Here is a 26521-nt window from a genome sequence, read left to right on the forward strand (position 1 = left end):
CTGCTGCTTCCTGGTACAAAACCACTTCCTGTGCTAGCTACAGGCCTTGTGACCTACTGAACTGGAAGTGATTCAATATAAAGGACAAGCAAGTTCATTTTATTTATTTATTTTATCTAATGTTGTTCCTTACAAATGTGTATTCCATTAATAAAAATAAGCAATACTGGTATGTGTCTTCAACACACAGAAAAGTACTCGTTTATTCACCAAGTGCTTTGGGCCTTATACTGCACAGTTGCCCCCACTGCAACGCATAGACCCTATGGGTAAAATAATTATTGAAAATGGATTTTGAAATAAATTGACCAGGTGCAGAGTGCAGGAAAGCTGGTTTCTCATTCCAGATATTGTTCTGCAGGAAGCTCATACACACAACACGGTCGCTCTTTTGTAGGTCGTCAATATGAGAGCGATTGTTTACCTTTTCATTTGCCTTTTGTTTCTCAGTAAGAGCACTCCAAAGGCCCAGCCTGCGACAGTGAGAGGCCCTTTTGTTTTCTGTTGGTTTGCTACTCTGTTACAAAAGCCATTCACTGCTCTAACAACACAGCTTCACCACGTGACTGACAGATATGTGTTTGCTCTAATGGCCATGATGTCCTTGGTTTGCTGATGAGTTGCTGTCTAAACAAGTCAAGTCCACTGCCTGATTGCCTATAATATTTTACAATCCAAACACATTATGGGTAACACTCATTTCCTTCATTTCTAATGGCCAGGATTTCATAATCAGTTATGACAGAATGTTATATCATGGGCATAACATCTGTTCTATCACTGTAGTTCTTTGTATTTTATTAGATTCTGTAAAACAGATCATCTATTTCATCTTATTGAACAGACATATTGTATACTATTGGTAAACTGGTCATACTCGATTAACTAACGTTTGTAAAATTCTAATTTCAATTACTGTTTTAAACACAGCATTAAATTAGAACTGAATAAAAGGTGGGCAATTGTTTAGAACAGAAGCTATTTTGACATAAAATGGTCAGTAATTTAGTTACATAACAGTGTAAAGTTTGTTAAATGAAAAATGTTTTTTTTTTATAAATGACACAGAACATCGAAATAAAAAAGCTCTAAAAATAACCAATGCACCTGAATATCTATTTGGGTGTTGCCAGCTGTAATAAAGAGGCCTCTTTATATAGCAGCATTTGGCTGGAGTCAAACTCACTTGCACACTTGCTATGGAATTATGATGTCACTGAACACCAATCAAACTACATCAGGAAAATCACCAGACAGGGACATTCTAGAATATTCGCTTTTGAGCTGAGTTCTAATTTTAGTCAGAATACTGAAGCATATTTGAGCACAGACAAATCTTCAAGAGAACAAAGTGACATTTGTACTGTACAGTATCTCCTTATTAATTTATTATGTTTACGTTATAGTTGGTCAGGAGGTTTTAGCGTGCTGCGTTCCAGTTATTACAGTGTTTTGTTTTCAAAGTCTCAAATATGCTTGGGTTCCAGACCAACACTGAATAACTTGACATATATATATATATATATATATATATATATAAATATATCTTAACCCCAACTCACAAGACCACCAACTTCATTTTAATTGCAACTTGAGAAAGATTGGATCCCCAGATATGAAAGCTTAATGTGTCAGTCAATTGTTCCCCATATCCCTCAATTGTTCTGTTTTCCTCTCAGTTCAGTGCAGGAGTATAGAATGTGCTACAAAAATAAGAGCTTTTGCAAGTCTGCAAGTCTGAAGCAACAGGCCTTTATTATTATTATTATTATTATTATTATTATTATTATTCAATTTTGTATATGGTGAGGGCATATTTAAACTGCCTCGTTAGTGCTATTATTAAGAACTGCTGATTTGCTTTGTTTGTCTTGAACAGTTTTGTCTCAAGCTCGGCCCAGGGGACTAGGTGAAAAATGCTTGGCCACCCCTGAACTAGTCAAGATTTCAATCTGTACAATGATGTTAATGTGTTTTTTGAGTAACTGCTATTTATGCTATATCCACAAGAGGGCAGAAACGTAACATGATACAGTGTATAAATATCTTCCATATCTTATGAGGGAAAAACAAGGGAAATTCTGCATAGCTTATCGGCTCTTTAACTTAAGTTAAAGACTCTAAGTAAAAATGAACTGGAAGTAAGCCAGAAAGCTTTAACAGTTTTTCATGCCAGTCCAAATCAAACATCTCAATATACTAACGAACCTTCTGCGAGTAGTTAGAAAATAGACATACAACAATGAAATCATAACTGTGATACTTTATTCATACAAATACATGAAAGGGCATTGCCCCAGGGCTAGAGTGGTTTGAATTTTTTTTTTTTGTTACTTAATCTTTAAGATTGCATTTTCCTATTTCATCAAATAATAAGGCTTTCCTTGTTTCGCAGATTAGTTTCCACTGGAGATAGGAGCGTTTCCCTGTCCCTCTCCTACTCCTGTTTTTATATATTTATTCAGAATCCCTGTTCTTGAGGCATCGCCCTTTTGAACAAATAAGTAGCTGCCAGATTTTTTAAAATAATAAATGAAAAAGTTAGAGGTTTCCCTCTTGTGGGGATGTTGTTATTTTGTATTGTTGTATTTATATATTGGCAACTCAACTGACGCTACCTTTAGTGTGCAGGGAGATTGCATTGCAATTAAAAATCTGCCCAGAATATGTTAATCTGTACAGTCAACACAACACACTATCGTGTACATTAGCGTGTTAAAAGAGGGTGCAGTAAAGAAGTAACCACATACCGTCAGCTAACTTTTACACGTGAATTCTTAAGCAAAAATGATTGTATCGGGTGGGAGGTATTGGAGGCTTCTTTAACGCCAATTAAATAATTAAGAAATCCAGCAGGTGGCAGTGTGTTGCTTATTCTTCAGCACAAAACACAATTTGAATGAAAAACACCCGTGAGCGCTGAACATAGCTTACAGTCAGTGCATCTTTCGTCTTACATGACCTCGGTAGTGTGCATTAAGCTTGACATTCTTTTACGTACACATGGCAGTCAGTGTTTACATGTCAGGTCACGGCTGGCTCTAGATTATGGGATTAGTGCAGGCAGTACTACTGTATTATGGGCGCTCAGTTCTAAGGGTGCCAGCTATAGACCAATAGCTCTGGGTTTTCAGAATACGAAGAAAGCTGGAGAAAGGATGTGACTGCACAGCATAGCACTTCCATCGCAATCATCATTCGAGGAACCCCCCCAGCAGCTCTGTCAGGGTATTGTAAACTGCTTCTTCTGAGGGGAACACCCTAAATACTGGATTCCATTCCAAGCTTTGACCTTGTCCCATTAGCAGGAGAGCCAGGCAATTCGGGAGACAGTGAAGAAGAAAGGGAACGTATCGCGAGTGGAATTTCCCAGCTTTTCAATATCCAGTGGAAAAAAAGGGAGTTATTCAATGAGTAATATTATGAACCCCAAAGCTAACAAGGAAATACATTTATTTTAAATTACTGTTCCAGACCTAGACCTATTTCTCAGCAAATAGATTGGGTTTCCTTCTATCGGAGGAGAATACAATTCTATGCACCATGAGCACCCGTGGTAAGTACATTGATTTGTGCTACTTTGCCGATCTTCTGGATTCTGTAACGTGAGACGGTGTGGTAGCATGCACGCGAGGTTTAGGGGTTCGCAGACGAAACCATGCATGGACACGGATATTATTTCAAATGTGATTTCCACTTATGTAAACGAACTGTGCAGAAATCTGTTTAATTTAGGGTTAGGGTACGAATGGAATCTGCGTGTATTGATTATATAATGCAAAAAGGTTGTGCTAACCTCCATTACACGTGATTTCGTTTTCATATATATATATATATATATATATATATATATATATATATATATATATATATATATCTTTTAATATTCATCCTAGACCCGGTGTATTCAAATAACCTGAGCCACTTGAATTCGATGATAAAGGTGCTTAAAGTATTTTCACCAAACAAACAAACAAACAGACAAGCAAATAAATAAATTAATTAAGTGCTAGTTTTGTGATGGATTGTTGCCGGTTACTTTGCAGCACTGACATGTACCACCTACTGGTTCTGTATCAATATACCATAAATCTTTTTTTAATAACATCCAGCATGATTTGCTCAAGGGATAATGCTTGAGCAGTATTTAAGTTAATGTATGGTTATATTGTTAAGCATGCTTTTACTTGCTGATTTCCTCAATATGGATTGATAATAACCCAATTATGAATTATAGCCAACCCCCTCACATCAACACACAAATAAACTCACCGCTCAGTGTTTAAGGCCATTCTGACAGCTTGAGGAGGAATGTCCTTTCCCTGTCTTTCATGTATGTATTAGTCTAATCTTCCAAAGAATTGTACTCAGTAGGAACTCAATACCTCATATCAGTTAAGTTACATCTTCCATTTTCTGGTCTTCAGATTAACTTGAATGCCCTAGCCTAATGTCTCTAAAATGCTACATTTTACTCTATAAAATATGTAGGAAGTCACTGCATTGGAAATATTTTAGTCTCTTGACACAGTTCAGTGTTGCATTAATCACCACTTTTGCTGTAGATTTTGTAAATTCACAGTTATACAAAATGTGTTTTGAATTCTAAGGATATCTTTTACCACAAACTATGTGATCTTTAAATACAGACGATGTGTTCCCTGATCAAACTCAGCACTGCTAATTTGAGCTCATTTGCAGCGTATCTTAGCTGCAATAGCTGTGTATCCCAGTGACTGTATAACACAACACTTGCTAAAACTCGTCCTGCCCCAGACTGCTGGAATTCCACAGTCACAGCTGTTGGGGAACCACCAAGTGTGAGGCTGGGTAGAGTTTCAGGCTGTCTTTAATTTAAACTGTGTAAGACTTTGCACGCGATTATCCCAGACAAGCAAGTAAAAATACTTCTGGACACACCAGTTGCCAATTAGCTTGCATGACAAATCAGATATAATGAGCAATGGACAATGAAATTTGATGTTCTGTTGCTTAAAAATAAATAGTTGATCAAGTGTGCAGTGTGGATCAATTCCTTTCTTTCATATCCAGCTATATTTCGATTTCTAATACATGGCCAGTATTGTTTTATGCATGCTTCATGGAGAAGAGAACACGTGCCTTGAGGTATGATTAAGCTGTAGCTCATCTCAAGATGGGTTCCCAGGACACAGTGCACTGCCGCACCCCTCTTTGTGTTCTATGAGCTACACATGGATACCCATCTCATAGAATGCGGTCGTGCTTGTAAGAAACTGTTTAAATTAATTTGTATACATCCAGATTCTGGAATGCATCTTTAGGCTCCTTTGAAAGATTGTCCATTGCATCAGTGGTATTCAATACTCCATTACAGTTCACAGGTCCCTAAAAGCTGTGTGTAGTTCATACCATTATTTACTGTATCTGTACTAAACTGTCTGATTGATGCATTGGCATTTTAAATGGTTAAAAAATGATGATTAGTTAAAGGGTTAACTTTTGGTAAGGTACTGTTGGTAGCCAATAATTAAGCAACCTCAAGAAGTGTTTATTTTTTCAAAGGGCCACTTATTTGTACTATGGATGGTGAAATATGTGAATTGCTGCTCGTTTTGCCTCTAAGCTTCTTGGAACAGAAGAAGTGTCTGTTTTGTCTTGATTTCATTAGTAAATCATTAAGAGGGGAAATCACGCCATGTAGTACCAGTAGGAACACAGCAAAATGATCCTTCTGGCTTGATTGGCTGTGTTGATTGAACTGCATACACCAAGGGCACACGTTGCAAATTGCGGCCAGCTTAACTGTGAACACCAGCCTTAAGCTAGTTCTAAGGGGAAATGTTTCTGTCCTTTATTATACTCCTTATCATTGTACATGAAACACAGCCTAAAAAAAATATGAGCAGGAATATCAGGGTTAATTAATAAAGAGATGGCGGTCAAGAGCTGTTCACCTGACCACGCGTTTAATTATCTGATGCTGGGTGGAACATTACATTCTAAAAATGTTCTTCTCTATACAGTACAGTTACCAATAAATACATATTGGTGTCATTGGTAGTAGTAGTAGTAGTAGTAGTAGTTTTAGTTGTAGTGTTTATCTTTGTTTGCATGTATAAACATGGTAGGAAGGTACAGTATGTCGTCACGAGCGCATCCTGTTTCTGTATTTGCCTGTTGCTTTTCCGGAATACGTTTAGAAAGACGGTGCAGGCTTTCACCGACAAGCCAGCTGAGAGAATTTGAATACGGAGCTGAAGATTCAAATCAGTTCTTCATTAGGGTCAGGGTCAGGGTTAGGGTTAGAGCAACAGCACAAAGGGAACGTTTTTTAATGTGTTTCAAATGTAGGGCAGTTTTACATCGGCTTGTCTTTCTGCACCAGGTTAAGCGCGTGGACCGTCTTTCCGCACCTGTCCCACTTTTCCAGTGTTTATTCAAATCAATAGTTCCAAGAGTTTCCTTGTGAAATGCAAATGAACTACAAAACAGACAAACAAAACAGCAGCATATAATCAATGGGCCACCACTTCATAGTGGGAAGATGGACTCTTTTTATTGACCTGTAAGAGTGAATAATTTATTATTTATTTATTTCATAATAGACACTGTACTGACTAGACTAGGCTGGACCAGGATTATAGCAGACACCCAGCAGCAACCACACAGGCACCGGGGACGCCCCCTCAGTATCTGCAGGGTGATTGAAGATGATGAACCGTTTGTGAACCTGGATAGCAGAAAGAATCTCTCTGACTTACATTTCCCCTTGTTATTTTTATGCCGTTGTTTTAATGACTGGGCTGCTCCACATATCAGGATTGACATGTACTGAGAGAGCTTTACCTTTCATAAAAAACAGAAACAAACATACAAATAAATAAACAGAATTAGACGGAACAGCAGGAAGGAGAGGGGAGTGAACCATTGCAGTAGCTTTGCACTGCCACAAAAATGCACCTGGTCCTGTTTGTCCTGTCCAACCTGTGACATGACTGGTTAATTCTTGTCAAAAAAAGTCATCTGATACAGCGATGGCGAACGCTACACCAGAACATAGGACTGTATGCCGTGTACCTGGATTGCTCTCTGTGTTTGAATACCGGTAGTCATATTATTAAGAGGGAAATGCTTTGCATTTTTTTACGCTTTTGAATTCCTTCAGAGGAATTCTCCTTCAGGTTATTCTGTGCAGCAGAATACAATGCTCCTTTTATTTAAGTTATATGTTTCCATTTACAGGACATGCAATATTCAAACAAATGCTATCTAAATTAAATACGTTTTCATCATTACAGCACAGTGGAAAATGGGGCCCATTACTCAGTAGCACCTCGTTTCATTTGTTTTAACAATTTTTTTTTAATTTTTTTTTTTTTACAAAATTAAATGTTGACTGTGGATGGAAAACAGATCCATGATATTCACACCCCAAAATAATTTTAACTAAACGTTCAAACTGCACCAACTGCCAGATAGTTGGACGTGTTTTAGTATTTACTTCACTTGCAAAATGAAAAGCAACAACAGAAAACAAACAGACATACTGTTCAAACTGAATCGCTGACTAATTTTACTGTGTTTATAAAAGGCTGACCTTTTGCTTTGAAGTGGGAAGTGTTTTTTTAACAGTGAATTCAGGTTTTACACTAGAATGGAGATTCATGCCCACAGCAGAACTTTTGTTAGTCACCGCACTATCAGTTGCATCCAAGTTTACACGCCGCTGGGTAAATAAGAATGTTTTCTTACATTATATCCATGCTAGACTAGTGAGGTATTGGTTCTTTAAGGGCTATGTCTAGGAGGGAGTACTGACAGTGTCAAAAAGGGTTCTTTTTAATGATGAGCATTCAGGTGTCCCTAGGCTAAAAACTGAAAATAAACATGCTGAAAAATATCAGCCAGCTACCTGAAAAGTCTACAAACCATGTCTTGTTAAAAATGTGAAGCAGAGTAATCTTTGGTTATCTTCAAAGTTTCCTGTCTGTGTAACATCAGACAGCTCATGGAACTTGTGTTTGCTGGTTGCTTTGTGGGGTCGTGACAGCTGGTTAAGAGCCTGGTTAGCACTATTCTTAGGACTGCAATTACAACCTTGCTACTACAGAATTAATGCTAATCACGGTGTTTGAAAACAGATGCATTCAGAATAATTCATTATGTATGAAGACATAATAATAGTTGATGGATAGTCTTTGCAATCCAGTTTCTAGTTTGTTCAAAAGTTGTTGAGGAAAGGGTTAAAAAACTTTGCTACTTTTAATCATGTAGGTCTGACATTTCCTGCTAGATACTGCCGCAGTGACGTGTATTTGTGTCGCAAGCCAAAAGCAATTCATTTAGAAGGGAATGTTTTATGTCTTTTAAATATGCTTTTATATCCAACTGCTTGAAACAAAGCTGTCGTATACTGAGAATGTCAAGTTTTAAAGCTCTGTAAGCTTTAATGGCCTCTACCAAGGGTTAATGAACACGGGGGACCTGATTTGCTGAAGTGATCAGGGAGGTCCATTACTTGCTGGCTGCATCCTCCGTTGTAGACTGAAACAAAGCTTTGGTCAAACAATGGGTGGCTGGCATCCAAGAATCATCCTTGTATGCACAGTGGGTTGTGAATCTGGAGTTACATGGTATTGCAACATTGTGAGCCCATCCTGCAGTGGGGAGGAACTCAGAGCCATTGCTGGTGATACAGTTTCTACAGAACAGTTGGTCCTTTTCTGTGGGATTAGCAGCAGGTCACTGCCAGGTCAGTGCATGAATAAATCTCCAAATAAATAGCATAGACTGCAAAAATGAAATGTTTCCATCAGCTGCTTCACCAGCCTTTTAGAGATACAAGCCATGTGCGTGCAGCTTGGTCACTGCATTCTGAGCAGTTCTTGTGTTTGTTAGGTGAGACCCATGTCCTGGAGGTTAGAGGGCATGGAATCTTCATCACATTCTCCAGACAGTTGCCACCAGGTCACACATCAGCACCTCTGGCTTGTAATGTTCCAATGTGGTATGGCAGTGAGGCATCAGTTATCTTAATGGATGTATTATTTACTTTGTATGATTCTCTCTTTCAGTCATCACAACATGGTGACTTTTTATTTATTTATTTTTTATTTTTTATTTTTTTTAAAGACATTGAAAGCACACAGGTGGCCTCAAAAGTGCTCTCAGAATCACGTCCAGTCTCCAAGTACCTCTTATATCCCAACACTCTGCTTTGGGTGGATGTATTAAATACCACGCAGAACAAATGTCATATTTCTTACGTGGTGCAGGGTGACAGGTGAATGGTTAAGTCTTTTGCAATATATGTTCTTGGAAGTTAGACATAATTCTAATAGTTAAATTATTGCCATAGGGGCACTTTCAACTTTAAACCAGGATGTGATGACAGAAACAGAATATTATACAAAGTGAATCTAAACAACAACAAGAACACACAGGTTTGGATCATTCATTTTGTATTTTCCCACCCGCACCTAGTTGACCTTTAACTTCAAAAAAGGGCAGTTCCATATAATTATAATTTCCATTTGTAAATTAGTAATTTAGATACTGTACATTCCAGAGCTGCTAATCTTACCCATCCCTTATTAATATGAACTGCCACTTACAGTATTTACTGTGCCCTGAAGATGCTGGTGAGTGTTACAACCATTGCCACAGCAGGAAGCAGTGAGACTTGCCTGTACTCTGTAATGTCAGCGTCACCATGGAAACCCAGCTGTCATGTTTAACTTGATACTTTCCACTTGATCCTTTCTGTTCCAGTGAAGTGTCTGGTTCTGAAAGTTGTACTCTTCTCGCTGTGTCATTAAACTACTAGCAAGGGCATTCAAGCAAAAATGTCTGGGAGCATAAATGCCCTTCTTACTCACACTAAAGTATCCGTGCCATTTTTCAATGGAGCACTTTGTGTTACATTCAGTGTTTTTACTAGAGCACACTAAATACATGTTCCAATGATCTAGGTTTCCATTCTTTCTATTTCATTTTTATTCCTGTACATTTTCAGTTTGAAGGATACCCTATGAAAGTATTCCCATGTTTAAGGTGCTTTGTGTTTTAAATGACTATGAATGAGAGGTGAGACAAGGAGGAGACAGTAGGAAACTCCAGTAATGACCTGGTTTTAAAAGTTTCCCAACAAGACCCACCTTATTGTTTCTGTTATCTTTCTGGTAGAAGCAAGTACCGAATGCTATACTCACATGGAGCAAATCAAATGGTGCAAGAAGGTTGTTTTAACCACAACACGGACACTGCTTCTTTAAATGTTAACAGTTCCCTTATAAAAGTTTACCTCCATGTGATGCATTTCCCCCCATGCTTTTCCCATGGTTATACTATGGATTTACCAAAGTGTATCCTGGTTTGCCATGTTTATTAATATGCTTTACCATACCTCAGTATTATTTACAATGCTGAACCATGCTTTCACTATGCTTTATTACACTTTGCTATGCTTTTACTATGGTAAACTTGTATAAGGGTTTAAACAGTATTACCTGTCATCAATTAAAATTGTGTATTGTGATTTCCTGTTGAATGGTAAAACCCGTATATATCATGAATCCAGGCACTGATAAGTGATGTATTCAGGGAAGTCAGGCATCAGGAGAGTTAACTGTTTCACCGAGGTCAACTTCTAGTTCTTTCATCAATACAAGAAGGTAACAATCGTGCTAATAACTAGTCTAGTTTATATTAGTTTATATACTGCAAAAGGAGCTTTTCTCTTCAAGTCTGTTTGAACAGCATTAAGTATTACAGGGTTCCCCCCCCCCCCCCTCATGTCTACTTGGGGAGCAATGAGGAAAGCTGATTGGCCAGCTCCCCAGGATATGTACATTAGAATGCACATTAGAGAAGATTTTGGGGCATTACATTGGTTTAATACAGTACTTAACTGGAGCATTTTAAATTGAGTAATGTTTGAACCTGAAAAGACATTTCTAAGGCTAATAATACATTAATTGCTAATCCATCACCTTCTTGGCAGGTTGCCCTACAGAGAAACGAACATAAGAATCAGTAAATTATTTAATTCAGGGGAATTCGACTGTCTTTAGCTTCATTATCTCTTCTGTTATTAAAATTACCAACTGTTCTCAACAAATCTTTCTGGGATATTATTCCAATCTCAATTAATTTTACCTTTCTGGAGGAAAAAGTGAGATTGCATGAACCCAGGCAGTTGTTATCACTGCACTGTTATATGCCTGCTTCCTGAAACTCGTTAATCTTTGGCTTGTGTTTGACTGAAGGGAATGAAATGACTTATGGGCACACTGTGGCTCATGTTTTCCCTTAAAAACAACTTTTCTTTTCCTGTGCACAGTTGCGTAATCTCTGGTTTGTTGTTTTCTCACTGACCAGTTTATTTCATGACAACCCAAGAATGAAGACTTTTAAAAGAAAGCATCAAACAACAATTCATCTTTAATTGTGTAACACCTATTACCTGAAAAAAAAAAAAAAAGAATGTTGTAGACTATCAATTTTGTAGTGAAGGTAATCTGTTTGTACCCCTACAGTGTCAATTTAAAGAAACTGGACTGCAGCTACCTTTATAAAACCTTACCACAGTATTTTTGCAGTCTTACCATGCTTTCCCCATGGTTATATTATGCATTTACCATAGTTTACCATGGCTTGCCATGTTATTAATATGCTTTTATTCGCAATGCTTATTTGTGTTGTACCATGTTTGCACGGTGCTTTATTACACTTTGCTATGCTTTTACTATAGTAAACTTTTTCTGATGGCTTTCTGATAAAGGACAGTGCAGGCTAACTATTGAATAGTGCATATCACAGCAGTAGTTTATTTTTAGTGGGAAAGTGGACACAATTGAATGACACTGCAGCTTTGAAACACCACCCAAAATGGTGTATTTTGTCTTAAACGGGCAATGGAGTGTTAAGTTAATTAACTCTTCAGTTAAATTGCTAAATGATGACCTGACACTTGCTAATGGACTGAAACGGAAACCTCGTTAGTTCTGAGGCAAGCCCGGGATACTGGCATGATAAAAAGCTGTGTTTTGGGGCCTGACTAACAGAGCTTAAAAATGTTTTTAGGAGATTTAGCCTTTGAATACAAACAGTGTGATTTAGCAGCACTGGAAACAGCCACAGCAAATGTCGGTGTCTTTCTAAGATATATATTCTTTTACTGCTCAGCAGAATAAAACTGCAGATTGCAATCAAGCTTGAAGCTGAATTGGGAGGCTGCAGTTGACATTTGTAAAGCTAAAGGAGCATATTTATTATGAAGCAGGAACTAGATAAAAAATGACAACATGAACTGTTTTGAAGCACCTCTGCCAGGTGACTGTTTATGCCAAGCAGAGACAAGCTTGACACTCAGGGATTAGTGTCAGAGAGTTGCAATACTCTATTATTTCTTGTTTATATAACTAACGTGGTAGGGAAGCTGGAATGCAATAAATGGTGTCAGTCAAAAAACATGTTTGAAAGAGTTTTTAAGAAGAATAAGAAGGGTTTAAAATTCCTTCTAGTACTGTACCTGGCCTGCAGATGAAAGGAAGTCTTCAGTGCTTGACAGTCCTTTGGCTTTCATCAGCAGTAATATGGGGGAGAACAGCTGGCTTGTACTCCTGTCACTGAAACAATGACAAGGGACCTGAGAATGTCATCTCACTGACTCGTTTTGGAAAAATTCCAGTGAACAGCTACTTTACAGAGCTCTGAAAAACCTGGATATGAAGCATACATAGAAATCATGCTTTTATTGCCATTTGCTGTCATATGGAGTGCCATGTTATTGAATAGTATTGAATCTGTGATACTTCAACTTTCATCACAGTGTATTGAATACAGCGAATGCAATTAAAGCTAGTGAGAAATTTCAAGTACTGATTTTTTGTTTCTCTGTATAAAATGCCCTTTGTTTGTATATGAATGGTGTAATGATACCACTAACAAGTCACTTTTTTACCACTAGCCTGGTGTGGTTGTTCCATGCTGTCAGGAGTTTATACTGACAAGGCCTCAGCCAAGCCTGTCCGCTCTAATCCCACATTATTAATTGTGATACTAACAGATCTTGATACTAACAAATCAGCATTAGATTTCAGACTTATTATCCTTTCATTCAGTTCAATTTCCCTTAGTAGGTGAAAACTGTTTGGGACATAAAGTTGTAGTATAAATACATATGTGAAATCATATGGTGAAATACAGTTCAATACTGGCTGCAGAAATGGAATGGTTTACCTGTCTTAGGTTCCTGTAGGCAGAAATGGCACAGGTTGTTTTCTTCTGAAACAGCACACTTGGCCTCTGGTTGTCCTGTTTAAGATACCTACACAGTTAGAAATGAGAGAAGATTATAGAGGTTATTGCGTATTCTTAGCAAACTGAGACACAGTGTTTGATTCATCTGGTCAAGTCAAGCCAAAACTGTCCTGCCAGGGCAGCCTTGCTTTTCACTTTGTCTGTAAGGACACAGCCATGGCCTGGGTTAGAAAAGATAAACTCAACCCAATTGAATCCTCTTTTGAACGTGTTATGTATACATGGAAGTCACTAAATTTAGCTTTGGGGAGCCAAACATCTCTGTAAATGTGTAATAAATACAAATTACTTTGTCTGTGACCATGGATTCCTTACAGTATAATTTCAAATTATTAAATGACCCCAGAGGGTCTTATTCAAGCAATCTATTCATTTGACCTCTATTCACTTAGCATCAATTGAATAGTACTGCTGGGTGTTTCTTTTGTCAAATGACTAAAAGACAAGCTCAGCCCAGTTTGTGCTACCGCCATTCTGCTGTGTCAATTCTATTGCTGATTGAAACATAATAAATTGTTATTTATACCTACTGTACCAACACAAAGATTAAATTCCTGTAACTCTAATATTGTACCACATGAGAGTTGTATGAGATAATACATTTGTATTATTAAGTTGCCAACATCCTGGCAAAATTCCAATACATATTCTTAACTGGCTCAATCTCACTATAAATAGGGTTACTAGGGTCCTTAAGAACAAAATGTTGTGTGATTACTACATAGTGAATCTTTGCTGCATTCTATTGTATGGCCGTCCCCACACCACTTTGTGCAAATGAGGTGCGTCAAAGCTGAATTCCCTGAATCTTAATGGATTTCTGGATATCGCTGGTGCAATCCTCTTAAGCAGCAGGATCTGTGCCAGAGATTCATTGCTTTTCTGCTGAAGCACGGGGTCTCTGCCCTCCTGGCTACGAAGCCCATCAGCACTGGATTGTTCACTTTATACATGTAGACGTTGTTGAGTCATCCCTGGCCTGAGATCCAGTTCACTGCCAGTGCTCTTAGCCTCCGTCCTATTCACTGCCACTCTGCCTCTAATACACCTTGTTTGTGTCGGCTCCAGAGCCAGGGCAGGGCCTTTTACTTTAAGCAGATGCATCCTGGGGTTGCTGGCATTTGTTCAAGGCATGTACATCACTGATACCTTTCAAATCAAGGCCAAGTACTTGATACCAAAGTAACCGAGCAATCCTCACTACTGACTGCTCCGCCCCACAGATCCCCTCTTCTGTTAGTACCTGAGTGCACCAGTTACTAGTTGTTTTGGTCTGCACATACATAGAAATATGTCAGAGAGGACTTACAGCATACACGGGAGAGTTGCTTACTTTGTAATTATACTATTTAAAAACAATAGACAATTTACGGTTACTGTACAGTATATTTAATGGCTGGAAAACCTATTGGATTTTAAAAAAAGTAGTTAGTAATCCCTGGTAACCCTCTGTCAGATACCCTAAATTGAACATTTGTTTCTTGTTCTGTAAGACTCCCCCCAATCCCTTTTTTTGTGTAAACTCTGCACTGGGGCAAACCTTTTCTGCAGTATGGAAATCATTCAGCACTATGTTTATATGACCTCAAAGCTACCATTTAAGTGTAAAGCATCTGGAGTGCTTTATCTTATTATAGTTAAGCCAGTACAGTGATTTGCAAACACTGATGTTTAATAAAGGCTATGTGGTGAGGCTACTGGGCTTTGTGCTGGAGATGGCTTACCACAAGCCCAGATCCCTCGTCCCCTTTCTCTGAGAGACCTTTAATTCGACTTAAATTATAACTGGATTATACTCTATAATTAGATTGCCGCCAAGCCAACTGCCACTAGCCCCATGCATATTGAATCAACAGAAGTCTGCTGTTTTGCTGAGGAACAGTACTGTAAAGAAAGAAAGAAAGAAAGAAAGAAAGAAAGAAAGAAAGAAAAGTTATGTGAAAGTATTTCATTGAAAGAAATGATGGTCACACAAGTTTAAATTGTAGAAATGCTGTATACAATTCTGGTGCTTGTGATCAGATTAAAACATGTACTTGGGTTAGACAGGCAAACTGCAGCCATTGCACCGGGGACTTTTTTGACCTGAAAAAAGAAACAAGGACCAGGGGTCACAAATGGAGATTAGATAAAGGGGCATTCAGGACAGAAAATAGGAGGCACTTTTTTACACAGAGAATTGTGAGGGTCTGGAACCAACTCCCCAGTAATGTTGTTGAAGCTGACACCCTGGGATCCTTCAAGGAGCTGCTTGATGAGATTCTGGGATCAATAAGCTACTAACAACCAAACGAGCAAGATGGGCTGAATGGCCTCCTCTCGTATGTAAACTTTCTTATGTTCTTATGTTCTTACTGTGCCATATTCATTCCAGCAATGAAGCAATGAAGTTGGCATATAATTCAGTTGGGAATCTGAGAATCTCCCTAAACACTGGCAACATGCAATGTAATTTAGTTTTATAATATTCTGCTAGTGTCTAAAACATGTTATCAGTAACACTCAGTTAAGGCGATCGTGCATTACTTACATGACTCAATTCTAGTCCAATGGGTGCTGTCTTCTGTTGTGCTTCCTTCTACTAAAGAAACTGGTCAGTATAAAAAAAAATACATTGTAGGTCCAGGCACCAATAAGTATAATCCCAAATCATTTATAAAAATACAGTGACTGAAGAGGGTACCATTAAACTGGAGACATACCCAAACGTGGACATGCTGTATTATGTCCTAAGTAAGTAGAAAACTATTTAACATCTTAGAAGATCAGGTAAAATATATCCAGCTATTTTTAACATACTATACTTGTCTGTCGAGGTAAGATCTGTCCATACCTGAGGATTTAGTAGTACTTATAGCCATTTCAGTGTTGGTCTTGAAATGCGTCTTATCACAGATTGACAGAAATGGGCCCTGTGCTTTGATCGCTTCAGTTTAGGACATTTGATGTGCATGCTGTATTTTCAAATTGTGTGGTTTTATTTGTTTTGTTTTGTTTTGTTTAATGGGTTGTGTCAAGCAAATGTTTAAAGAATGTAAAATTGGCAAGAGCCAGGCAGTTAAAAAGTCATTCCAGCTAGTGCAGATTTGTACATGCTGAAACGCTGTTCTTCGGGATGAGCTCCCTGACAGCTCTGAGACAGCCCATCAGCACGCCTGTCAGCACGCAGTTGAGCTGCACATTTAACTTGAATAAAGCTTAGACTAAACAGACTAAACCAATACCAATCAGCGTGTCTTATTAGGAATCCTCATGAAAGATAAACACGTACAATAGTTGAAAAAATGACTCAAAGTGATTTACCTGTACTGGCCTCTCTGTGTGGACCCTGAAGGAACAATTTAAGCATACGATAGACAGTAGTAACAGGATTTTCTTTGTCTTTTTTCTGTAATATAATTACGCCCCAAATCAATTGCACATGAAGCTATGATTGCCCTTGTCTGATACACAGATCAATAGGAAAATTGCTCTTCATTCCAGTTGCCCCATTTCACCTTGCTTCGTGACCTTGGTTTGCACATACACCACAAGGCCGAACATCATCTTTTTTACTGCAGTGTAGGATCAAGGCTAATAGGATTGGCAGATTTACAATGGTAGGTTGTGAATTCAGTGATCTCAGGCCAGAGAAAACAGTCTAGATGGAAATGGTGCAGTAAATAACATGCTTCTCTTTTGAATTGTCCTTGATTTTTATAATGTTATTTATTCACCCAGAAGTAAAAAAATAATAATAATAATAAATAACATAGGGGTTGGGAGTCATGATGGAGAGTTCAGAACACAAAAGCATCGATTCCCATCAGGTTTCAAAATTGAGCCTGTAACTCTGTTGCGGCAAGTCCTCTCCTACGGTGCTACTGAGCATCTATGCAAATAACACCTAAGGTACATGTTAACTACATTGAGTTTTACACTTCTGACATTTCAGGAGTGTTTCTTTCTTTCTTTCTTTCTTTCTTTCTTTCTTTCTTTCTTTAGTTTTAATAGTTTTTTGAAAAACCGTCTTCCCAGGTGCTTTTCAATAAATTGAAAATGAAACGGCATACATTTTAACGACTGTGGTAATGTGTACTCTCCTTGTTTACCAGTACATTGATCTGTCTCTAGTTCCTAACCTTGCTCTAACTAATTTATCCTCTTGTTTCCAGCAGTTCCCTATCAACACAACTCGTACAGCGCAGGCCGTGGCTCCTCAGTGATTCAGTGTTACAGGTGCCGAGATGTCTGCAAGGGGGAAGTGGTGAGAGTGCAGCACACCCACTTCCATGTCAAGTGCTTTACCTGCCATGGTAAGAACACACTTCATTTTAATTACCCTACTAATAAATACTACAGTGAGAAAACATTAGCCTACTTCAGTATGCTTTATGTAACAAAATGACGACAAACGGCACTTGGATAACGTTTTCACGTCATAAAAATGGAAACATTTACATTGATGACTACCTTTCAGAGATTCCTGGGCTCTAACATTGAACTGCAAAACGGAGGTACAGATCCATTGAGGATCCATTGAGGCAAATGACGCATTGAACCAAATCAGCTTGGTATTCTGGGGTCTGACCATTTAAATATTTCATGTAAGCACTAAAATCTGATTGTCAATTGTTTGTCTTACTGCATAGGTATTGGTAAATTCTCAACTGGTTGTAGCTGAAATAGTAAAACGGCTCTAAAGGTATTGCTATAGCTGCATGGGGGGGGGGGGGGGGTTGCTGTGGAAACCATGTCTGGTGACATCTCCTCCTGGGAATGGTTTATTTTCAGCAACATTTAGCTGGCCAATAAGAATTCGTCTCCTGGCAACGGCAACTCTACCCACCTAGGGAGGAAGTGCTTCTGCTATAGCATGTGAATAAAGTTCTGATAATTAACTGAATGTCACCTGCCACACAAGCCTATTTCTCTTCAGTAGTTCAGCAAGCCATTAACGCTGTTATGTGTCATACACCTTAAACCACACCATTCTAAAGCCAGGGTAGTTTCAGACAGCTTCAAATCTTCGGAAGCTTTGCGGTTCAATGGCTGTCTATAACGTCATTCATCCTCTTCCTCCACACATTCAGTATCATTCACTTGTTTTTTTGCTGTCTAACACTTGCTCTTCACCACCCTCCCTCTCTCTTCACCTCCCCGGAGATGGGAATGAGCTGCATCCTGGAGCTCTAACTGGTGGAGCTGTTGCTCGGCTCCAGGAACTTCACCACTTTACTTCTGGGTCACTTGGTGTCTGGGGTGCACTGGGAATTTGCATGCCTGCGTCATGAGGCAGAATTGCACTCTCTAGGAGCCTGTCATTTGCTATAAGGAAGAGTGTCTTGAAAATGGTTTTTGTAGTGTAGTACATCACAGTAAAATAAGACATCAGCACCACATCAGAATATTTCGCTAAACTGGAAATATGAGTACATGAGTCTTGTGCCTGTTGTACAGATGGGTCAGTAAAGTGATATACGCACGCCACAAATGATATCCTTGTAAATTAAAAACTAAAAGAAACACTATGAAAATACGTCTCAAATACATATTCTACGCTGCCAATAAACAGGATGTAGCCTCAAATTCAGAGCCACAAATGTTATACATATGTAATTACACAAAACCATAAATACTTTCAACATAGGCTTAGAGTCTCAGGCTATTTTGAGAGAAGTGAAAACCTCAGTTGCACATGCAAATAGAAATCCATGGGGTTTGTTTTGAAAACCTACAGACACATTATATTGGCACTCTGTTTCAAACTATTGCAAGATGCAGTACTAAAGTATTGAAGTGTGGTGTCCAATTGCATTCAGTTGAAAATGTTTTTCGTTTAATTTGCTTTTGAGCCAAACAAGTATAGTCCATGCATTGAGAATGTTTTGCTGACTAGAGCTGAGTCATATGAAATCGGAAAGTTGTTTCTCATGATAAAGTGGTACATTGCAGAAATGTACAGGTATTGAAAAGGATAACTAAACTACACAATACACAAATCAGTATGAGACTGGTTATGTGATACAGTCGTGTCACAATGATTTCTGTTTTTTTTTCCCCCTTTGAACAATTATTCTAATGTAAGTACTGGAAAATGGAGTACATTAACATAAAATAGTTAATGTAATGGACCCACACACTTTCAAACACAGCACCAAAAATGCATGTATTTTACAGAGGAAGTCTTCTAAAATTCATCAGTCACTTACAAAAAGTAAGAAATGATCATATGCAATATTATATTTTTAAAACAATAAATATTGTTTTGAACAATTCATTTTTATTGTGCAATTTTGTGATAAAGCGTTGACTGTTCATTTTTGGTTGGAATATGCCAACCCTTGTCAAATCCTATGTTGTTACAAATTTCTCAAAAATGTCAAGGAACAGTAAGACTTTTGTTGTGAAATTTTATACGGGGAACAATGGGACAATCAATATTAACTTGAAAATGTTTGCAATGTTCTTGGATGACATCCAGGCAAACTGGAAGCTAAATTTTCGCTCTTGCAAAACTCATTGCAAGTATTGCTTTCCCAATTATGTAGCATTCTTCCTTTCTCTTTAAACATGCATACTGTACATATTTATTTAAGCGTTTGGCATGAGGAGCTGTGGAAATGAAAGTTAAACAAATCTAACGTTTCCTTTTCATTGACTAGCAAATGCAAATGGGGGGGTGCTGTGTGTTTTTCCTTTTTTTATCGCACAGACATTGATAAGGACAGGTATATAAGGCTGTACGCAAAATATACCGTACGTTCATGTTTTCATTGCGGTAGATGCAACTCAAGGAAGCCGAGACATTGTGGGTTTAATAGAGAGGTAAAAACAACTAATGGGGTGGGTAATTCATCCATTGCTCAAAATGCCAAAAGGTCATCAGCAACATGAGAATTATATTTTAAAAACATCTAAACAGATGCTTTACCTGACTGTAATTGTACAGTATCATTTGAATGTAATTGTACAGTATCATTTGCTAAAGCACATTTCATCTACAATTATAAGGTCATTTATTTTATTGTAGCAGAAATGTGAAGCTGTGATCGGTAATTTATTGTCAATTGCAGGATCAACCCTTTAGTTGAACTTTGAAGTGATTTAGAAATCTACACAAATACCTTCATGTATTTGCCAATCCTGCCACTATTAAATAACAAGCTGAGCGCTAATGGTTTGCATCAAGAATAATGTAATTAAAATAACTTGTTATTGGAATCAATACACCATAAATACCAGTGGTTTTGTTTGATAGCGCCAGTCACTTTCATACTCACTTTTCAGTACACTTCTGTGTAACAGATTACTAATATTGAACATCTGGTAGCACTTCTATATATGTTGATAAATCCATAGGGATGAGATCATTTTAGATCAAACAAAATTAGCTCACTACTCATTTAGAAAAGCAGTTTATTAAAATATGTCAAATTGTCAATCAAATAGACACCTAACCTTTTCACTCCTAAAGCAGCCTGATGCAATGTAGTATAGAAATACTAGGGACTTTACCCTTTTAATAGTTTACCTTAGAAATGTTGCAGTTTTCCCATGAATTTCCCAAGCTTGCTCTATGCATTTACTGTTCTTTATCATGGTTGACCCGTTGCTTTGCCAAACGTATTGGTTAGCCATCAAGCTGTCATGTGATCCACCATGCTTTCACCATGCTTCTACAATACAGTAGACCTGTATAAGGGTACATACAACAGTTACCTTGTTCTCAAAATCCAAGAAGACATTAATAAAGACTTCTTGTTGAAACGCAGTTGTTAAATCATTTTACTAGTTTTTTTTTAGTATGAAAGTACACTGAACACACCCTTAGAAAAGTTTACCACAGTATTTTTGCAGTTTCCCCCCATGTTTTTCCAATGGTTATACTACACATTTACCATAGTTTGCCATGTTAAATAATGTGCTTTACCATACCTCGCTATTCTTTACAATGCTTTCACTATGCTTTATTACACCATGGGCAGTTTCTGATGCCCATTTTGACAACACACAACACACTGCAGGAAAACTAAATACATGATGATAGAAATTGAATTAATCCAAGCAATGCTTATTATAAACGCCTATAAACAATTTTATCGGCTGTTAAATGATACAGTACTTCTTTAAACTGTGTGCTTTCAAAGGGCATCCTTCCTAATGAACTTCTGTCATAGCAGTGGTTATTTCGGAGGTTATTTTGGAATTTCTGCTTGAATGCATTTCTAGTCAAATCAAAGCAATTTGGAGACAAAAAAAATCCCTCAAATTGATTCAGCATGTCTCTCTGTTTGTACATCTCAGGATTTCTCTGTGTCAGCAACTATAAATAGAAAGTAGTTTAGTTAATAAACAGGTTCTCATACAGGATTAAACCGAATGGCAAGACTATTAACCGGCATGTATTAATTGAATTGAGAATAGAAAATCGGTACAATATTTTTAAGTATCTGCTGCATTTGCAATTATTAAGTGAACCATACAAGTCAATACAGCAATGCAAGATGTTGTAACAGCTGCATAGGGATACACATCTATATAATAATCATCCACACTTATTTATTATCAGCCCGAAAACTAACAATAATGCATCAGCAGTCCCTTGTTGTAAAGTGTGAATTATTGTGTTGTGGTTTATTACTGATTTATTAATGGGATCCGTCTTTATTTAACACGTCCATTTCTGATTTGGAAGGATGTGCTTAGAGGAAAGAGACTCATTAAAATGCCTGAGACAGACCGGGTATTTGTTCCTAGATTTAATTGGGTGTGTAAAATGGCCCATCAAATATGATCAGCCCAGTTCCCCAGCAACATCATGAATAGTCTCTTTTTTTATGAGCCAATCATAAAAGTCCAGAGCGGGATTCAAAATGTCAATGAATGCAAAGCACTTGATTTGAAAATGGGCTTAAGTTAGCCGCCGTTCATGTTTCACACAGTTAAGAAAACATTAAACCATTTACCTTCCTTTAAAACCTGTGCAACTAACCCCTACTGTCATTAATTAGCATACAATTAGATTAATGACTATGTGCTGGAATTGTTTGGTAATGGACAGAAAACTACAGAATGGGATGTAATACAGTAATACAGTAAATTATCTTGTTTCTTGAGCTAGGGATGCTGTCTGTCTGCAAAGGGTGAAGTCAGTTAGGTCTCTGACAAGTCTGGCAGATTTAAGTACTTTTTTAAAATAGCAAGCCAGCTGCTACATCGTGGATGTCCCTATATGGACTCTTAAGAAGGTGATAGGACTAATCCATTGCTGTTAGTTGGCAGAATCAGCAAAGTAATTAGGACTCGATATCTTGCCAGTGGAGGGTGCGTTGTCTTTCTGATACCAAAGACACAGAGTGGGTGGGACATTTAGGATGCCTCCTTATTCTGTTACACCTACATCACAAAATGACTCTTATCACAATATGTAACATTAAGATATGCACAAGAGTACATGTGACACTCGTGACTGATTTGTGACCATTTATAAATGACCATTTATGACTGAAGTTTTTTTTTCAGGCAAACTTGATGAGAAATGATGCAACATGTACGGTATTTATTACACAAAAGTCAATTGGCAAACTGTAGGAAGTATGCATGCAAGTGGACTTTGGTGATCACGATACTTACATTTCAATTGTCACGATTCATAAATACAGCCGTGAGATGTTATATTGGAATTCTATCTTAGCAACTTCAACATCCAAAGTTTTGACAAGATATATTCTCCTGGTTTCTTTTGTTATATTCAGCCCCTAAGTTCAAGAAGTGAGCAAAAGTTCAAGAAGTGAACAAATTAGATGATGCCTCTATGAGGTATGAATCAGAAGCTTTTCCCAGCTACCACTGAATAAAGACACAGATCATGTCAAGAGTGAAACAACCAATAACAATCTGAGGTGCTGGGATTGGCAGTGAAATCAAGATGCTCATTGAGGTGTCTAAGGTATCTTAAGATTCATCCCATTGAACCAGAAAGGGATGAACAAGAGGCAGTGGGAAACGACCCGAGGTACCACACATCAGCATTCATACAGGCAATAGAAACGTAGCCTCTTTTTATTCTAATTGCACAGATTAGTGTTATTATCACATTTCAGAGTGCCTGACTGTCTGCAGGGTGTGGGCTACATTAGGATCAAGTGTGCTGGCAGTATTATGGAGGGTTATCGAATTGCTTTTCGTTCCCCTGGACCCAGATTCAGTGACATCATAAGCTTTTTTTTAATTTCACTTTGGATAGATTGGGGCTGTTCAATCTAGTATTACAGAAACAGCTAACCGCTATCTTGGAATCCTTCCGTTGTGTAATATAAAGTCTAGCCAGTTCATACAGTAATTTGTAAAACTAAATAAGGTCCATGCAGTAAATTCACAAATATGACAGAGGCAGAAGTAATCTTCTTGTGTTTCTTCTCCTTATGGGAGTAGTCACGTTTTCTGATAGCTTTCTCTTTTTTTAATGCGAATCCCCACTCAGTATACTGAAATCCATTCTAGTTGTCTGAAGAGTGGGGCGGTATCCACCATTAATAAGAAAGCCAGTCTCATGCACCCTCTCAGAAATAATTACAAACATAATATCCATGGCAACCCCTTTTTATATCAAACAACAAGATATGTGGTTGGCATACGTTTTATGGGACATGATATCTGTCAACACCAACAACTGTTCCTTTAGTGGCAAAGATTAAGAAGCATCACTATGTCTAATAGCAAGTATAAGTCCTCTGATTCAACAATAAGGTAGGCGAGGAGTGGTATTGTGGATATTTCTTTGGCACTATTATACACTTGCCTCAGCAGAAAGTCATTAAATCTGATGGTCCAAAACAATACATTTAACTGATCCTTTGTTCCATTAAGAAATATTCCGCAGGCGGTAAACAGAATCTAGGTTGGTCTGTAAAACATTTGTACTGATTTGTACAACGGATGTTTACATGGGTCCTTAACTTCATAAGGATGTACACGTTCAAATAAGCAGACTGAGAAACCAAATGTCAATGCTTTGCCAAAGCTTCCTTTGCACACCGGCTGTTGGGATTAAGCCCACAAATACAGGTCAAATATTTTTAATGAATGGGGTAAAGGGGGTATGATTCATAATAATAGTGATAAGCAGAATATTATCCTAATAAGCAGAATATTAATAATTATACATAAAACAGGTCTGGTTACTGGAATAGAGACATATGGAAAGGTATGTAAATTCTTCATTCTTCTTCACTTAAGTAATGATGGTAAATCATCAGCTTTTGCCATGGAAACCAATCCTCCAACATAGAGAATATATTCTCTTTGAGACACAAAGAAAGCATGCTGACGTTGCAGAAGGCACACTTTACGGTATATTCATCTGAGCAGTCCAACCATGTAAAACATGCACCAGTTACTTCTCCATTCTTGTATGTGCCAGAATTGCATTTACCTTCATTTAATTCAGACTATGAATAGGGTTTGATGGCTTGGCTTGATAAACAGCACAGCATGAAGCTAGGAATATTCAGATGCAGGTGTAAGACTAGGATGATAAATGTATAGTTTAACCTGAGTTAAATTCTAACCAGCAAAGATCAACTCTGCCAGTTGTGCAAGTTGTGCAAGGGAAGGATAATTATTCTATAATTAGACTGGGATGCTTTTTAATTGCTGAACTTCGCTACAGCTGACAAATTCCCAAGCAGTTTCAGAATGATGGTTTAATAGACTATTTTCAGAAGCTTTGCTGGGAGAGGGTAGGGCTCAGAGAATGACCACAAAGTTCTTGTCTCCTTAGCAACTACGTGTGAGTGACTGGCAGATGCTAATAAAATTAGACCAGATAATGATTTAGCCTTCTTATTACTCAGGTACAGGTTATTTTATTTATTTATTTATTTATTTATTTTTGCATATCATCAAATCTCCTTTGTGGGATTTTGTGATTTCTAGATTAGTTTTACATTTTAAATCCAAGAAGCAAAGATATTTTTCTGTAAGCTGTAGGTGGTGGATCTTTTTTTTTTTTATTAACACATTTTGCATCACACAAAATACCCACAAACCAATGATGCTTATGTATCATCTGCCTTGCACGGGATAGGTTTTACCTGATGTAACTGCAGCTAATAAAATTCCACATTTTGATACTAATGCAATCTTACACGGTAGTCTAAGATTTGAGCCTGTGAAACCAGCCGTTAGTATCAGCACTTTCAGGAAATAGTCTGACGTGTTTGTTTTGTGTACAGGTGAAAGCGGCAGGCAGACACTCAGTTTCTCACTATTGACGCTGTGTCCTGCAGGAAGTACTACAGGACTGGCAAACCACACCCATACAGGCAGTGGAACATGCTGTTTGGAATTAATCTAGCATTTTCATTTGCTTTTGCTCAAGCTTCTGCATTTGTATTTACTAAAGTCAGTGGATGTGTCTGCTTGCTTCCTGTCAGCATCTTTAATCACAAGGCTAGTCTACAATATTTTAATTACAGAACCTACTTATAAGCCACCTCGCATTTGGCCATTAAAGTGGTCTTAGGTGTTCCTTAGATTTGATACACAGTTAAGGATATCCAAGTTAGAATGTGTATACAGTACAGTACAGTAATCTTTTAGTTCAGCAGTTCAGAGTACTGGTCAAGCTGTACAGTATAGCAATCTGGTTACCTTCCAAACCACTTTGCACTGTGCTTCATTATGAAGCTTAAAGGGCTAACATAAAGCTTTCTTGACCTGTTGTTTCCCTTGCACTTAGTTCTGCCAGGTAAGTTGCAGAATGTATTTTATCCATACACTTAAATTCCTCATTCAAAAAGATTGATTCAATTCAGTTCAGGACACAGAGAACATTTCTGCAGTGACAGGAGTTCAGGCTGTCTGTAGGATAGGTTCCAGCTCACTGGATGATCAGATGAATAAGCTCCCCTCAGTTTAGCATAATTTGTTGGTATAAAACATTTGTGTGCAGACTGAAAGAATTTAGACGAGAAGCAAGATTTTCAACCACCGGCTTCGGTTTCCATGGTCTAAGTGTTACATGCTGATGCGCGTTTTAATATTCAATTTTTGGGAAATATTTTGTCTGACACTTTAAAGAGCTCTAAGATGTGGATCACGAAAATAGCCAAATTTAATCAGCGGGTCCTGCTTTTCATAGCTTATCTTAAAAGCTCAAGGCCATTTCTGCAGTCATAAGGAGTTTGTACATAAACACGATACAAAGTCTATCATTAAGAGGTGGAAAATC

The 26521-nt window shown here is 37.8% G+C and overlaps 1 protein-coding gene across 7 annotated transcripts in view; it reads left to right on the top strand.

The window, feature by feature from the left end:
• The first annotated feature begins 2935 nt into the window (after positions 1–2935).
• ablim3 (actin binding LIM protein family, member 3) overlaps positions 2936–26521 on the top strand; it is a 72297-nt gene continuing 48711 nt past the window's right edge. For 4 of the 7 annotated variants that reach the window (XR_009308153.1, XR_009308155.1, XR_009308156.1 and 1 more), the window contains exons 1-2: positions 2936–3556; positions 17460–17600. Coding sequence is in view for 1 of the 7 variants with exons in the window: in XM_058996237.1 (XP_058852220.1) it covers positions 3544–3556; positions 17460–17600 (154 nt within the window). In the remaining 6 variants the exon portion in view is untranslated. The remainder of the gene's footprint in view (positions 3557–17459; positions 17601–26521) is intronic. The other 3 variants (XR_009308157.1, XR_009308158.1, XR_009308154.1) reach the window with 2 other exon arrangements.

This window comes from Acipenser ruthenus, chromosome 22 (assembly GCF_902713425.1).
Source record: "Acipenser ruthenus chromosome 22, fAciRut3.2 maternal haplotype, whole genome shotgun sequence".
Lineage (NCBI taxonomy): Eukaryota > Metazoa > Chordata > Actinopteri > Acipenseriformes > Acipenseridae > Acipenser > Acipenser ruthenus.